The 12744-nt window shown below is 41.6% G+C and overlaps 1 protein-coding gene across 1 annotated transcript; it reads right to left on the bottom strand.

The window, feature by feature from the left end:
• Positions 1 to 6159: 6159 nt before the first annotated feature.
• Positions 6160 to 12381, bottom strand: ufsp2 (ufm1-specific peptidase 2). The gene is made up of 12 exons (XM_031752321.2): positions 12266 to 12381; positions 11982 to 12063; positions 10495 to 10678; positions 9657 to 9723; positions 9051 to 9205; positions 8761 to 8953; positions 8354 to 8500; positions 8091 to 8255; positions 7850 to 7974; positions 7692 to 7768; positions 6970 to 7094; positions 6160 to 6874 (listed from the first exon to the last, which is right to left on the bottom strand). Exons 1-12 carry the CDS (start codon positions 12266 to 12268, stop codon positions 6788 to 6790), a joined length of 1410 nt encoding a protein of 469 aa, XP_031608181.2. The 5' UTR covers positions 12269 to 12381; the 3' UTR covers positions 6160 to 6787.
• Positions 12382 to 12744: the final 363 nt, after the last annotated feature.

Genomic DNA, 12744 nt, shown 5'->3' on the forward strand with positions numbered 1-12744 from the left:
CTTATTAATGTAGACCTTAAAATAATCTGCAAAGCTCTCTCAAAGAGATTAGAAAATGACCCCCTCTTAATTCATCCTGACCAAACAGGTTTCATAAAAGGTAGGCACTCATCAACAAATACACGTAGATTACTTAATTTAATAGACTACTCATGCAGTAAAAACATTGAAACCATAATATTGTCTCTTGATGCAGAAAAAGCATTTGACAGAGTTAACTGGAAATTTCTATTTGCAACTTTGCACAAATTTGGTTTTGGAACCTCTTTCATAAACTGGTTAAAAATATTATATAATTCCCCAACAGCTTGTGTCAGAACAAATGACCAAACATCCTCCAGCTTCTGTCTCGTGAGGGGCACCAGGCAGGGATGCCCACTCTCCCTTCACTGTTTGCAATTTTATTGAGCCACTAGCAGCAGCAATTAGACAGGCTACAACAATTAAGGGCATAAAATGTAAGAATGTAGAACATAAAATTAGCCTTTATGCGGATGATGTGTTACTTTTTCTCCAAAACTCACAAACCAATATCTCTGGGGTGATTGCATTGATAAACTCTTTCTCAAGAGTCTCAGATTATTCAATTAACTGGTCAAAATCTACAGTTCTTCCGATTAATTGCTCCTTCCATAATTCTTCTCCTACACCACTGCAATCTGGAAATATAAAATATTTAGGTATTAATGTCTCTCCTAAGCTTTCAGAATTAACTAAATTAAACCACATCCCACTTTTAAAGACAGTAGAAAGCGATCTGGCTAGATGGAAATCTTTACCCATATCACTCATGGGAAGGGTCGCCGCTATAAAAATGATGGTCTTGCCAAAAATAAACTATTTGTTTTCAGTGATCCCAAATAAGCCATCACAAGATTGGTTCAGATCTCTAGACTCATGTATTTCTAAATTCCTTTGGAAAGACAAACCCCCACGTATCAGCTTAAAAACATTACAAAGGACCAAGGATAAAGGAGGATTAGATCTGCCTAACTTTAATCACTATTTTTTAGCTAACAGGCTTCAGTTCATCTCTAGATGGTTTAAACACACCTTCTTAGATGAACCTTGGATAGATGTAGAACAGGCACTATGTAATAATCTAGAAATTTCAGACCTACCATTTATCAGTTCAAACATCAAACGACATGAATGCTTTAAAAGCATCAACATCAGCTCTTCTCTGACAGCATGGTGGGAGTTTCTAAAATGACAGAGTCCTCATTAATCCCATGCAAACGTACACCTATCTGGAACAATCCGGACATATTACAAAACAATAATATGATAAACTTTCCAGATTGGGTTGCAAAGGAATTAAATACTTGGAACATATATTGGAAGGAACAGACTTTATTTCGTTTGACAGACTAGTTACACAATATGGGATCAACAAGAAACGATTTTGGAATATCAACAAATTAAATCCATAGTAAAAAGAAATTTATTCCCAGTGAAGCAGAATTACAAACACCACCAAGTGTGGTACATTTTTTAATCTAAAACCCCCAAATTATTGTCTAAAATATACAGAATGCTTTCTAAAATAGATGAGTCAATATCCTTCCTATTGCAAAATGGGAAGCAGATTTATCAGTCAGCTTAGACCAAAACCTTTGGTCTCAGATATGCTTAAAACCTTTCAATGGATCAGAAATCCCAGTTTGCAATTAATACAATACAAAATATTACATAGAGTGCACTATACTGGTCATAGGATGTTCAAGATGGGCTATACATCTTCCAACAACTGCTCACACTGTCTAGCAAATACACCGGACAATTACATCCACGCTCTTTGGTTCTGTCCACCAGTTCAGAAGTTTTGGCGTGAGATATGTGAAGACTTATCAAAGTGTCTGAAATGCAACATTCCAGCCTCCCTTTAGTATGCTTGCTGAGCAACTTGGATGAGGTCACTGCAGAAATAAACACAGCCCACATTGTTTTTACAGCCCTATGCATTGCCAAGAAAACAGTCCTCCTTAACTGGAAAAATAAAAAATAATCTTAATTCTAATCAATATAAAAACCATCTAATAGATCACATTAGTCTTGATACAGCCTCTGCCACCACATTTGATCAATCCCTTTGGGCTCCTTTGATCGGCTTCATCACCTAGTGGGGGTGGGGGGTCATGGTTTGATCCTGGTTGATATGGGGGTAGGGACGGCCTTAGGGCGTCTGGGGAGTCCCTAGGGATGTTTTCCCTGGAGGGCCTAACCCGGGGGATGTGGCCACGACCTGGTTAGGGGCTCTGATGGCTCCTAGATGGTGTTATCCTTGTGGCTGCGTACAGCGGAGATGGGGGAGGGTCTGTACTGGCGGACGTTGGTTACTGGCCTGGTGGCCTGGTTGCCCCCGGGTGGGTCCGGGACAGGCGTGGAGGCTTGGGGGTCTGGGTCCTGGCTGTTGTGTCGCCGGGGCTGTGGGCGGGTGGGTGCAGGGGGGCTCAGCCCCAGTGCAGGGACCTCTGGTGCATCAGCCCAACTGGGGACTCTCTAACTGGTGGGGAGGCTGTTACATCTTTGCAGGTGGTCTCCTCTCTACAGGAGCTCACTTTGCAGGTGGGGGAGAGATATAGGAGAGGTAGAGAATGAACTCAACCTGGGTGTCTATTGTCTTGTGTAGTTTGGGAGATGATTGGATGATGGGGTGGGTGCAGTTTTCTCTGCGGTGGAGTTGGGTGGGCTGCCCGGACTCTGCGGGGCTGGGCGGTGCTGCTGCTGGGGCCCCGATCCGGATGGGCCTGGGCCCCTGCCCTGGTGGGTTCCAGAGTTGGGGTGCTTACTGGGGTCAGCGGGGAGCTGGCCCCAGGAGGGCCACTGCCCTCCTTTCTTCCCTCCCCATCCTCAGCTGCCTCCCTCTTCCCGCTCTACCACACCCACCCACACACACAGGGCTTGGGGTGCAGATGTGTCACCAGGGTGCAGGGAGGCACTCCCCCCTCTGTCCCCTTCTGGCCACCTGTGCCTCAATTTTATTCTGCAACCTAGACATCCACATTACTCACACTCTCACATAACACATACATATAGGGCCTTGGGGGTGGGCACGTTTTACAGCATCCAGAGGATGGTCGGTGTATTCCAACCCACCTCTGGCGCTGGTGCCCTACCCTCAATTTTAATGCATATAGACACTGAGGGTTTTCGGGAGGAGCCGTGCTGCTCTCTGGCAGGAAGCACCATGCCCTCCTGTGTTTTAAATGCACTTTAGAACAGCACACAGCAACACTACATATGAGCGGGCGGAGGGAGGTTTGGGGTCTTCACTCACCCGGTTCTGTTAGCCGTCAGGGCTGGGGGCTGGGAGGAGGTGCTGGCCGTCAGATTGGGGTCTGGGATGCGGGGCCTCCCTGCTACTGCAGATGGGGGGGCGGTCCGCTTGCCTCCACCCCAGAGAGAAGGGTTACACCTCCTGGGTCTAGGTGCGGCTTGCCCCTCTGGGGGTGGGGGTACCTGGACCTGGGATACAGAGTATGTTTGGGGAGTGTGATTGTCTGTGCAGTGTCTATTTGTGTCTGTCTACATGTTGGGTAAGTGCCGAGTATTTGGTTGTGTATATGGGGTGGGAATGCACGCTTGAGTCTGTGTGCGTCTGTTTGTCTGTGTCTATATGTCAGGTTGGGCCTTAGACTCTACCTCTCTGGGAACATCTCAGGCCCTCCAAAGTGCGGAGGCCTATCTCCCTCACCACACTCCCTGCCGGTGGCTGATGCCCTCAGGCGTTGGTGTGCTGGTGGTTCTTGTCAACTGGGGCTGGGCACTCATGTATGTACCGGCTCACTCCTGGTGGCCGATTGGCGGGGCCTGGCACCTGTGGCCTGGCTGGGCCCCTTCCAGGGGGTGGGGTGCCCTCAGGCCTCTGGCCTCTGGGCCTGAAGCTCGGTCCTCTCTGGCGCAGCCGGCTGCTGGCAGAGCCCGCGGGCACGCCACTGCAACCCCCTCCGGCCTCTGCTCTGTGGCTGCTGGGTGACTTCTCGTTTGGGGGTCTACTCAGCTCTTCCCAGGAGGGTGGCACGGTTCCCCCCCTTTGGTGGTCCTCCTTGGGTCCTCATACTCTGGGGCCTCTGGATGTCTGGGGCCTGGATCTCCTCCATGGCTGCTTCATGCCCTGGGGGACGGGGCTATGGCTCCCCATACTCCCTAGCAGATCGTTACATGGAGAAACCTTTGGAATACAAGCATACTTATCCACACAGGTGTATACACGGGTGTTCACAGACACAAACTACACCTTTCTTGGCTGCTACCTCAAAGCACATTGTGCGCTATATCTATCTTCGTGTGCTGCACAACAACATTTAATATTTAGTATCTACTGTTATCTACTGCTAGCTAGTTTATTGTGATGGTGCTGTATTTATTATGTAGCTGTTTTTTTTTTTGTTTGTTTGTTTGTTTGTTGTCTCTTCTGTTTTTTCTCTCCATACAGGTGATTCAGGTGTCTTGTTTGTTTTCTTTCTTTCTTTCTTCTCCCCTTTCTCGCCATCTCTTCTCCCCTCAATTTTTCTTTCTCTCCCTCTCTTTCTTTCATTCTTTCTCCCTGTCCTATCTCCCAGTCATGTCTGTCCCGGCTGTAACAACTGAAAATAAAATAAATACATAATTATAATAAAGGTCAATCAAATGGATCAATATGGCAAGGCCATGATGATCCAGTTGGTAAAGTAAATCCACTTGGCATCTCTCTTGGCCTTAAGACAACAATTCTGATGGCTAAAGATCCATACGGGACAGGGGAAAAAAAAAAGAAAAAAAAGAAAAAGTTTCTCCTGTGGATCCATTATGCCACAGTAACTGCTCCCCATAGGGCATCTCCATTACCAAGAAGGGGATTATCTGGAGGCGCGTCCCCTGAAATCACAATTTGTCATGGTTTTACTCTTAATAACATAATTAGACCAAGAAGTGACACACACTAATGAAATGCCGATGTCCTGGGACAATAGCACTTGGGGGAATCTGTTGTATAAACCTGTGACTGGTCATTGTCATATAATTTACATGCCAATGCAGGATGGGTCGAAATGAGGATTGAATAAGGGGGTTTTCTTTATTTGTCCCATACTCAGACAATGAAGGCATAAGTAACTGCAAATGTAGTATGAAAAAGATGAAAAAAGTTCATAAATCTGTTTTCTTTGAAAGAAAACCACTCATTTGACTGTGACGCCTGGCTAATATTGGAACCTCAGTTACAGAGAAGGACCGTTTTCCACAAATAACTTTTTCATTAACCATTTTTTTAAACCCAAGACACGAATACCTATATATCCTACAAACTGAGAGTTCGTTTCAGTGAAATGTACTCTATTCATTAAAAATAGAATTAATTTATTTCTGTTTCAACTGTAAGTTGTTTCCAAATGAATACAGAATACATATCCGCACAATGTGATGTAAGGTTTGTTCTTTAGTCGTCTTATGTAGGAAACCAACTAATTATTTATCATATAAACAATAATATTGTGGCACAGATTCAACAAGGTGCTGGCAATACTCCTAAAAGATTTGGGTCCATATCCTGGAAGCATTGATCAGAAGATGGTTACCCTGAGGTCATAAAGGGATGGACATGGTCAGCAGCAATACTCGGGATATAAACAAACAAACAAACAAACAAAAACCCACACCATTACACCACCAGCAGCCTGAACTATTGATACAAAGCAGGATGGATCCATGATTTTATACTATTTACACCAAATTCTTACCCTGCCATCCAAATGTTGCAGTAGACATCAAACTCTTCAAACAACATTCTTGTAATCTTCTTTTTTCCAATTTGGGTGAGCCTGCACGAAATGTAGTTTCCTGTTCGTAATTGACAAAAGTAGCACCCAGTGTGGTCTTCTGCTGTTGCACTCCACCTGTTACAAAGTCCAATACATAAAAGATGCTCTTCTGCATATCTTGGTTGTCAACTTGAAGCAGTTTGATCATTCTCTTCTGCCATCAACAACATACTTTCACTCTGAGAACTGCCGCTCACTGGATAATTTTTCTTTTTCAGACAGTTCACAGTCATCTATAGAGTTTACAGAGAAGGACCAACTTGTCTGGCTCTAACAATCATGGCATAAAATCACTTAAATCACCTTTCCTCCCCATGTTGATGCTCAGTTTGAATTTAAACAGGTTGTCCTCACCATGTCTACTTGCCTAAATTCATTGAATTGTTGCTATGTAACTTGATTAGATATTTGTAATAACAAGCGGTTAAACAGGTATACCTGATAAAGTGACCAGAGTGCATTGCCCCTTATGGCTTACAAAAACAACAAGAGTAAAAAAAAAAAAAAATAGTTATAACATTTATAGGTTTTCTGTTCAATTAAATTGTTTAATAAATATAGTTTTTCATCTCAGATTGGAACATTTTAGCAAGGACTCCATCTTTCATGGTAGGTTCATATATCCACCAGGAACAAAAGACAATGAGAAAACTGTTTGATCTTACTTCATTTCAAACAGCTAATGTATATAACTGAGCATAATTGATATAATTGATGAGTCTTTGTTATATTAAACCATGTCAAACAATGAAAGCACAGTAAACAACTATTTTCTTATTTCAGTACAAACATTACTTCCAACTGTACCTGCAAGTTAATCATTTATGCAGGACTCAATCAAAACCAAAGCAGTTTACATAACAACACATTTTACTTCAGTTTGCAAAAGTTGACACGTGTTCATAAAGAAGGCGAGTTAGAGTGCTCCTCCATATTTCTGAAGATGATTCACTGAAACGAGACCCATCTGGAAGGCTGAGGGGAGCTCAGATGACCTTCGGCCTCTGAGGCAGACACAGATTATAATACGCAGTTTGATCCCAAAAGTCAGGCCCTTTCCAACCACACCAGCCCTGGAAATATAACAGCCACACCAATATCAGCACCGTGTGCGGGAACCCGCTTTTCAGACTGACAATTGCTGGCAGTGTGAATGCTTTTCTGTTACCTTGTCTGTGATAACCTGCAAGTCCTCTGCTCCAGTGTAATGAGGATCTAGGATGAGGTAGCGGATCTGCCCTGTGGTCTCACTCCAAGCCACACCCAGGATAGTGTGAGCTAAAACGCCTCCTCCTGCAACACAGAGCAAACAGCAATGCAAGTTTGAACAAGCTTTGTCTATGTTAGCCATCAACAGCACAAGCTTCTGAAAATAGTCAGCTCCTCCTTTTCCAAATCCATAGAGTACAATTCATATTTTTGGGCCAATTAGTAAAATTCTTAAAATGTCGATTGTACACACAAATCCTGGGAATGATAGCAGGCTCTGGTTTTCTTTGAGTTTTTGTGGTGATGTGACTTTAAAAAAAATGTTTTAATGTTGCTATGTGGTGTTTATAGTGAGTTTTATGTTGTCATTCACTGACAGCAAAATTCATGACAAATTTCCACTACTTTGCAATGGACATGAAGTTTATTGATTCTGATTTTGAATATGATGAACTCTCTTCTTTACCAAATCCAAAATCAATAAGTTGCCAATTAAAACAAAACAAAACTGGGAATGATAGTGGGCTTCTGCTTCTCTTCAAGTTTTTGCGGTGAGGTAACATTTCTATATTTGGATAATGAATTATAAAAATAAGGCTTATCATAAACAATATCAAGAATATTAAGTTTCTGCGAGGTCATATAATTAATGTAACTATAACAGTTTGAAAGTGAGCTGACCAATCATGACTGGAGTTCCTTCAGTGAGGAAGTGGTTGGCCAGTTCTCGGCCTTTGGATGCCAGCTCAGCTCCCTGACTACAGAGAAGGCAGATTAGTTGTCAGATATATTAAAATTATCCACAAACACATAATCATTCACAAGAAATGCAATCCCACCTCACAAACAGGATCTTGGAAGTGAGCCCGAGCAAATGACTCAGAACAGCCTGAACCTCAATGGATCCAATCCACTGACGTGACCCCACGAAGGATGCCTGCTTGTCTCCAACATCCACTAAAGCCTGGAAAGCAGAGAACCAGGCAGCTTGGACATGTCTGATAACATTTAAAAAAAAAAAAAAAAAAGAGGAAATGTGGACATATCTTGTACTCGAATCATATTTTATAGGGCAACTACCTGCTGGATCTCCTTGTGAGTGGGCACAGGCCGCTCTACGTAACCCTGCTGCTGGAACCAAGAGCAGATAGTCTGCAGGGAGCGATAAGCACAGCCCCAGCCATTGTCATCTACACGGTTCTGCATGTAGTGGTGATAGCTGTAGATCCCCTGGACCAAGTACACCTTGAGAAAACAAAAAAAAAAAAATCTTGCTATGTTCATCTACTTCTGCAAAAGAGCAGAATACTATTAAGGATTTAAAAATAAGTAATCAGATATACCTTTCCATTGTCCAGAGTCGGGTGTGTGAGAGCCAGATGAGGGTTTCGGAGATAACCATCTTTGTAGGGCTCATTGGGAAAGTGGTAAGCGTTGGCTCTTCTGAAGTAAGGCCTGTCATCTGGTAGGTCAAACTGCTGATGTAGCTCCTATTCAGACAAAATAAAGAAAGAGAGAAAAAGATGTATAAAGTTTCAAGGAAAGGTGATTCATTTTTTTTTTTTTTTTTTTTTTTTTTTAAAAAACAAGAAAGTACAAGTTGAACTCCTTGGTATTAATATATCTACGATTATGTGGTTCTTACTTTACTTTCCCAAAAAGTTGATTCTGTTCATCTGGACGTAGCGCTACAACCAGATGAACAGAATCAACTTCTTGGAATTTCCTGAGCACATATTAAGACACTAACCTTACGTTGTGTTACTAGTTGGCTATCGGGCACTCCTGCTGGATAAACAACAGTCACCAGTCCTTTTGGTTCTGGAAGGAGGAAGTGGACCGGTTCAGGAACAAGTAATGTCATTCCCTTCATGTTCTGAAGGGTCACTTTCTCCATCTCACACAACTGATGAGTTAGCGCCTCAATTAGCTGCTCACAGGCACTGCAATACCAGAATAAAAAGACAAAAAGTAATATTACTGTAAAAGACAAGCTTTGGTTAGTGGTATAAAACCAGATGTTTTGTATATAAGACATACTCTTTGATTGTATCGCTGCTGCCAGTGCGGACAACACAGTCTAGTGGAAGAGTCACACTCACAAAGTGGGATTTCAGAACTGTTTTGGTGAGGATGGGGGCTGAGAGGGGGCCTGGCTTTGTCACCTCCGTCATCAGACGAAGGTTTATGACACTCTGCAAGGGAATAAGAGTAAATTTATATTCACAGGTAAACACAAACACCATAAAGACAACTAGACATAAAAAAAACCAAAAAAAAAAACGTTACGATGAGAGCTGAAACAATTAGCCAGTGGCCTAGGTTCAAGTCGCATCTGCAGTGAGCAGCAGGTTGACAAAGACCGAGCATGCCTGGCCTGTGGCAGCAGGACTGAGCCTGCTCTACTGTGTCAGCACTTTCATCATATATCGTCACTGTGAAATGGACTATTGTGATTAGACTGGATCAAAGCATCACGCTGGGCTCAGGAAACATTCCCATTTTCTTCTTTCTTTTATAAACAAAAATTGGTCAGATAATTTGAGAAAAAAAAAAAAAAAAATCACTGTCCAACTGATTATAGTCTTTAATACGGCTCCACTTTATTCACAGAACACAAAATATTGCTAATTATTCGATACGTACCGCCAGCGAACTTTTTTTGCTTTTCTTTTTTGATGATTTTTTCCCTGAAGTCTCTTGTTCATCTGCCCTGAAATAAAAAACAAAACAAAAAACCCCACACTTTTTAATATAGCCCAATAAAAGACAAAGAAACAGCAATGACAATAAAAGAGGTCCAGGACAGTATAAGGACACACACAAACACACATTTAAAAAACAAAACAGAGACTAAAACAGATGAGGACAAATCACAGTGCCAAACACATCAATGCATTTATTCCTAGAAAGTTTGTGTGTTATGGAGTGCATAAAATGTATCACATGACCACAGATGTCTGAAATTTTACATAATATCTGAAATTTGCTGTGGGTGGCTGCAGCTCAGGAGATAGAGTCTACTCTGAAGGTACCTGGTGGTTCGATACCTGGCTGCTCCAGTTTGCATGCCAAACTATCCTCGGGCAAGATACTCATACTAAATGTTCTGCTTTAGCTTTGCATTATTTTTTTTTTTTTACCTTCATCTATTCTGCTTTAGATTTTTTTCATGGTGCCATTAAAAGATGCAGATCAATACGTCACTAAAGACTGTATTCCTGTTGGTTAGTTGGTAGCAACAGTTTTATTTATGTGGTAGTCGTCATAAAATTTCAGACATTTTTTTTATAATTACGTCCCAAATTATCTGTGGTCCACAACTCTGAACATCTCTCACGGTGCAACAAGGAACCACTGTTCATGAGCCACAATCAAAGATATTGTCACAATTCTTGCATGTTGATCAGCCTTCTTCTTACAAAATAAGATGAAGAATCTATACAAGAGTGAAATAAGGTAGTGTAATAATGACTGTACTTACTGTATCCATTGATGCATATCTTCACATGGTGTACTTGGAGTTATTTCTTCAGGTGTGGCATAAGCATCTTTGTTTGGCCATATAATAACAGGACTGTCGCTAACTGCCAGAACACAGGATTCAGATTTCACCTGGGAGCGAAGCGTCTCAAACGTTCTCGAGATGGCATTTCGCACCAGCTGCTCTGTAAGAAGAAAATAGTGTATCTCTTTAACATTACTACAGTGTTAGGGTAATAGATTTGTATGGTTTGAGTTTTGGAATTTGTATTTGATCATTTACTGCCACTCTGTTATGGAATTTACTGTGTGTAGTACACTAAACAGCTACAGATGTAGACATTTTACTTTAGTTAACTAAATTTCTTCTAAATGAGGACAAGCAATGTTTTGGGGTTTTGTCTTAGGAGGTCATCATTACATCAAGCATGTATATTGAAATTATATTCCTGGAAAAATGGCATGTTCTATAATCCACACAGGATCAAATATATAGATAGACCCACACTAATATCTGGTTAAGTGTCACTTAGAGAGTTGCATCGTGGTAGCCAGCAACAAAATTCTGGCATAATTCTGACTAGATATTTGGTCACTCTTCTTGGCAGAATTGGTAGAGTTCATTTAAACTGGTTTGTTTCCTGGCACGGACGCAGATTTTAAGCATAATCCACAAATTTTAAATAGTCCTTCAGTTGAGCTTGAAGGTACTGATTTTGGAGCAGGGACTTCTTTCTCAGTCTAAGGTAATGTAAAACTCTCTTCACTGTGGACAGTGATGTTGGTGTTCCAGCAGTTTCCAGTTCATGGGAAGTTTGAGCCTTGGTCGTTCCTGGGTTGTTCCTGAGCATCCTAACCAATTCCCTCTCATCTAAGGGTGATAGTTTGGGTCTTCTTCCAGACCATGACAAAGTGGTGACATATGTAAATAACATGTAATTATGTACAGTTGTTTGAAGTGATGATTAAGGAATCTGCAGTTGCTCGTAAGTGGCTCCGTGAGACCTTCTCAGCTTGTTTAAAACTGTAATTCTCATTCTTAGATTTTCAGGGAGTTCCTTTGACTTTTACAAATACAAAGAGAAACTACAATTTCTTAATCAATCATGATCACTAATGAGACCTTAACGGGTTTTGGCCCTGTCAAGTTAAAATACATTTTAGAACCTTAATCTCCGTTTATCAAAAGAATGAAATGAGTGTATTTATTTATTTGAACCTTTATGTATACTTTTGAGTCTGTGTGAAGTAGAAAAAAAACCCCAAATAAACATGTGCAGACACACAATTATTATTTTTTAAGTCATTAAAAATGTATGCTGCGCTGTGCTTGGAATAAAGCAGTTCCAAGAAATCATATCATAACAAATATCATGACAATCATGCGCAAGCTGAGTGGATGTAAAGCACTGACCACGACTGCAGATGTTTTAACTTTACACGTGTGTACATTTAAGACATACTGTGGAAAAACGTTTCTGAACATACCATCTGTGCTGTCCAGCTGACATCTGAACTCCAGCAGACCTTTGACACGAAGAATAGTCGCAGACTCGGAGTCAACAACGACCTGATATCACACAGAACGACAGAAAGTCAGCAGCTGGTTGGGAGATCATCTGACAATCGCAATTGCAATTACTCTTCTAGCGTTACTGGCTAACTGCTAAGCCACGAACTGAGGAACCCACGAGAAAGACTTACTCGTGGGTCTGAATACAGAGGAATACAGACACGACTTCGCTTCGATAATTTAATTTCAGTAACCTTACCATTTTGGAGTTCTCAGCCTAGCAAAGGAACTACACAGTTTATTATCTGTTGTTTCTAAGCACTGGGGGCTGACATGTCTACTAAAGCAAAAGTTCAACGTGTCTCTGGTTGGGGCTTTCTATTGGGCCACACTGGCACCTCCCATTTATGGTGCATTTATAGTAACTCGTAAATTCGGGAACGGTCTCTGGATAGTTCGTCATACACGTCTTCACAATATTCCGTTTTCTTTTATCAGTTTTTTTTTTTCATTTTAAATTTAAGACGGTTTTAAATGTATTTTATATTACCACCCATTTCATCTTGAGAACCGAGGAAAAATGCATCTTCTAGAACTTTTGTTGTGATTTCCTGACTCTTAAAAGAGCCCACCCAAACAGATTAGATACCATTGGAAAACCCAGGATGTCCTCCATTAAGCACATAGGGATTTAGGGTAGCTCAAAGAAGTCAAAAGATACAAAGCAAAAACAAATGT

The sequence above is a fragment of the Oreochromis aureus genome, linkage group 6 (assembly GCF_013358895.1).
Source record: "Oreochromis aureus strain Israel breed Guangdong linkage group 6, ZZ_aureus, whole genome shotgun sequence".
In the NCBI taxonomy this organism is placed as follows: domain Eukaryota; kingdom Metazoa; phylum Chordata; class Actinopteri; order Cichliformes; family Cichlidae; genus Oreochromis; species Oreochromis aureus.

Excerpts from the sequence above, each read along its gene's own strand:
- ufsp2 (XM_031752321.2), bottom strand. Across the intron at positions 10,679-11,981 it reads TCAGCTGGACAGCACAGATG|AGCAGCTGGTGCGAAATGCC; the intron begins GTATGTTCAGAA and ends TTCTTCTTACAG. Across the intron at positions 7,095-7,691 it reads AGGAACTCCAGTCATGATTG|GAGGAGGCGTTTTAGCTCAC; the intron begins GTCAGCTCACTT and ends TCTGTGTTGCAG.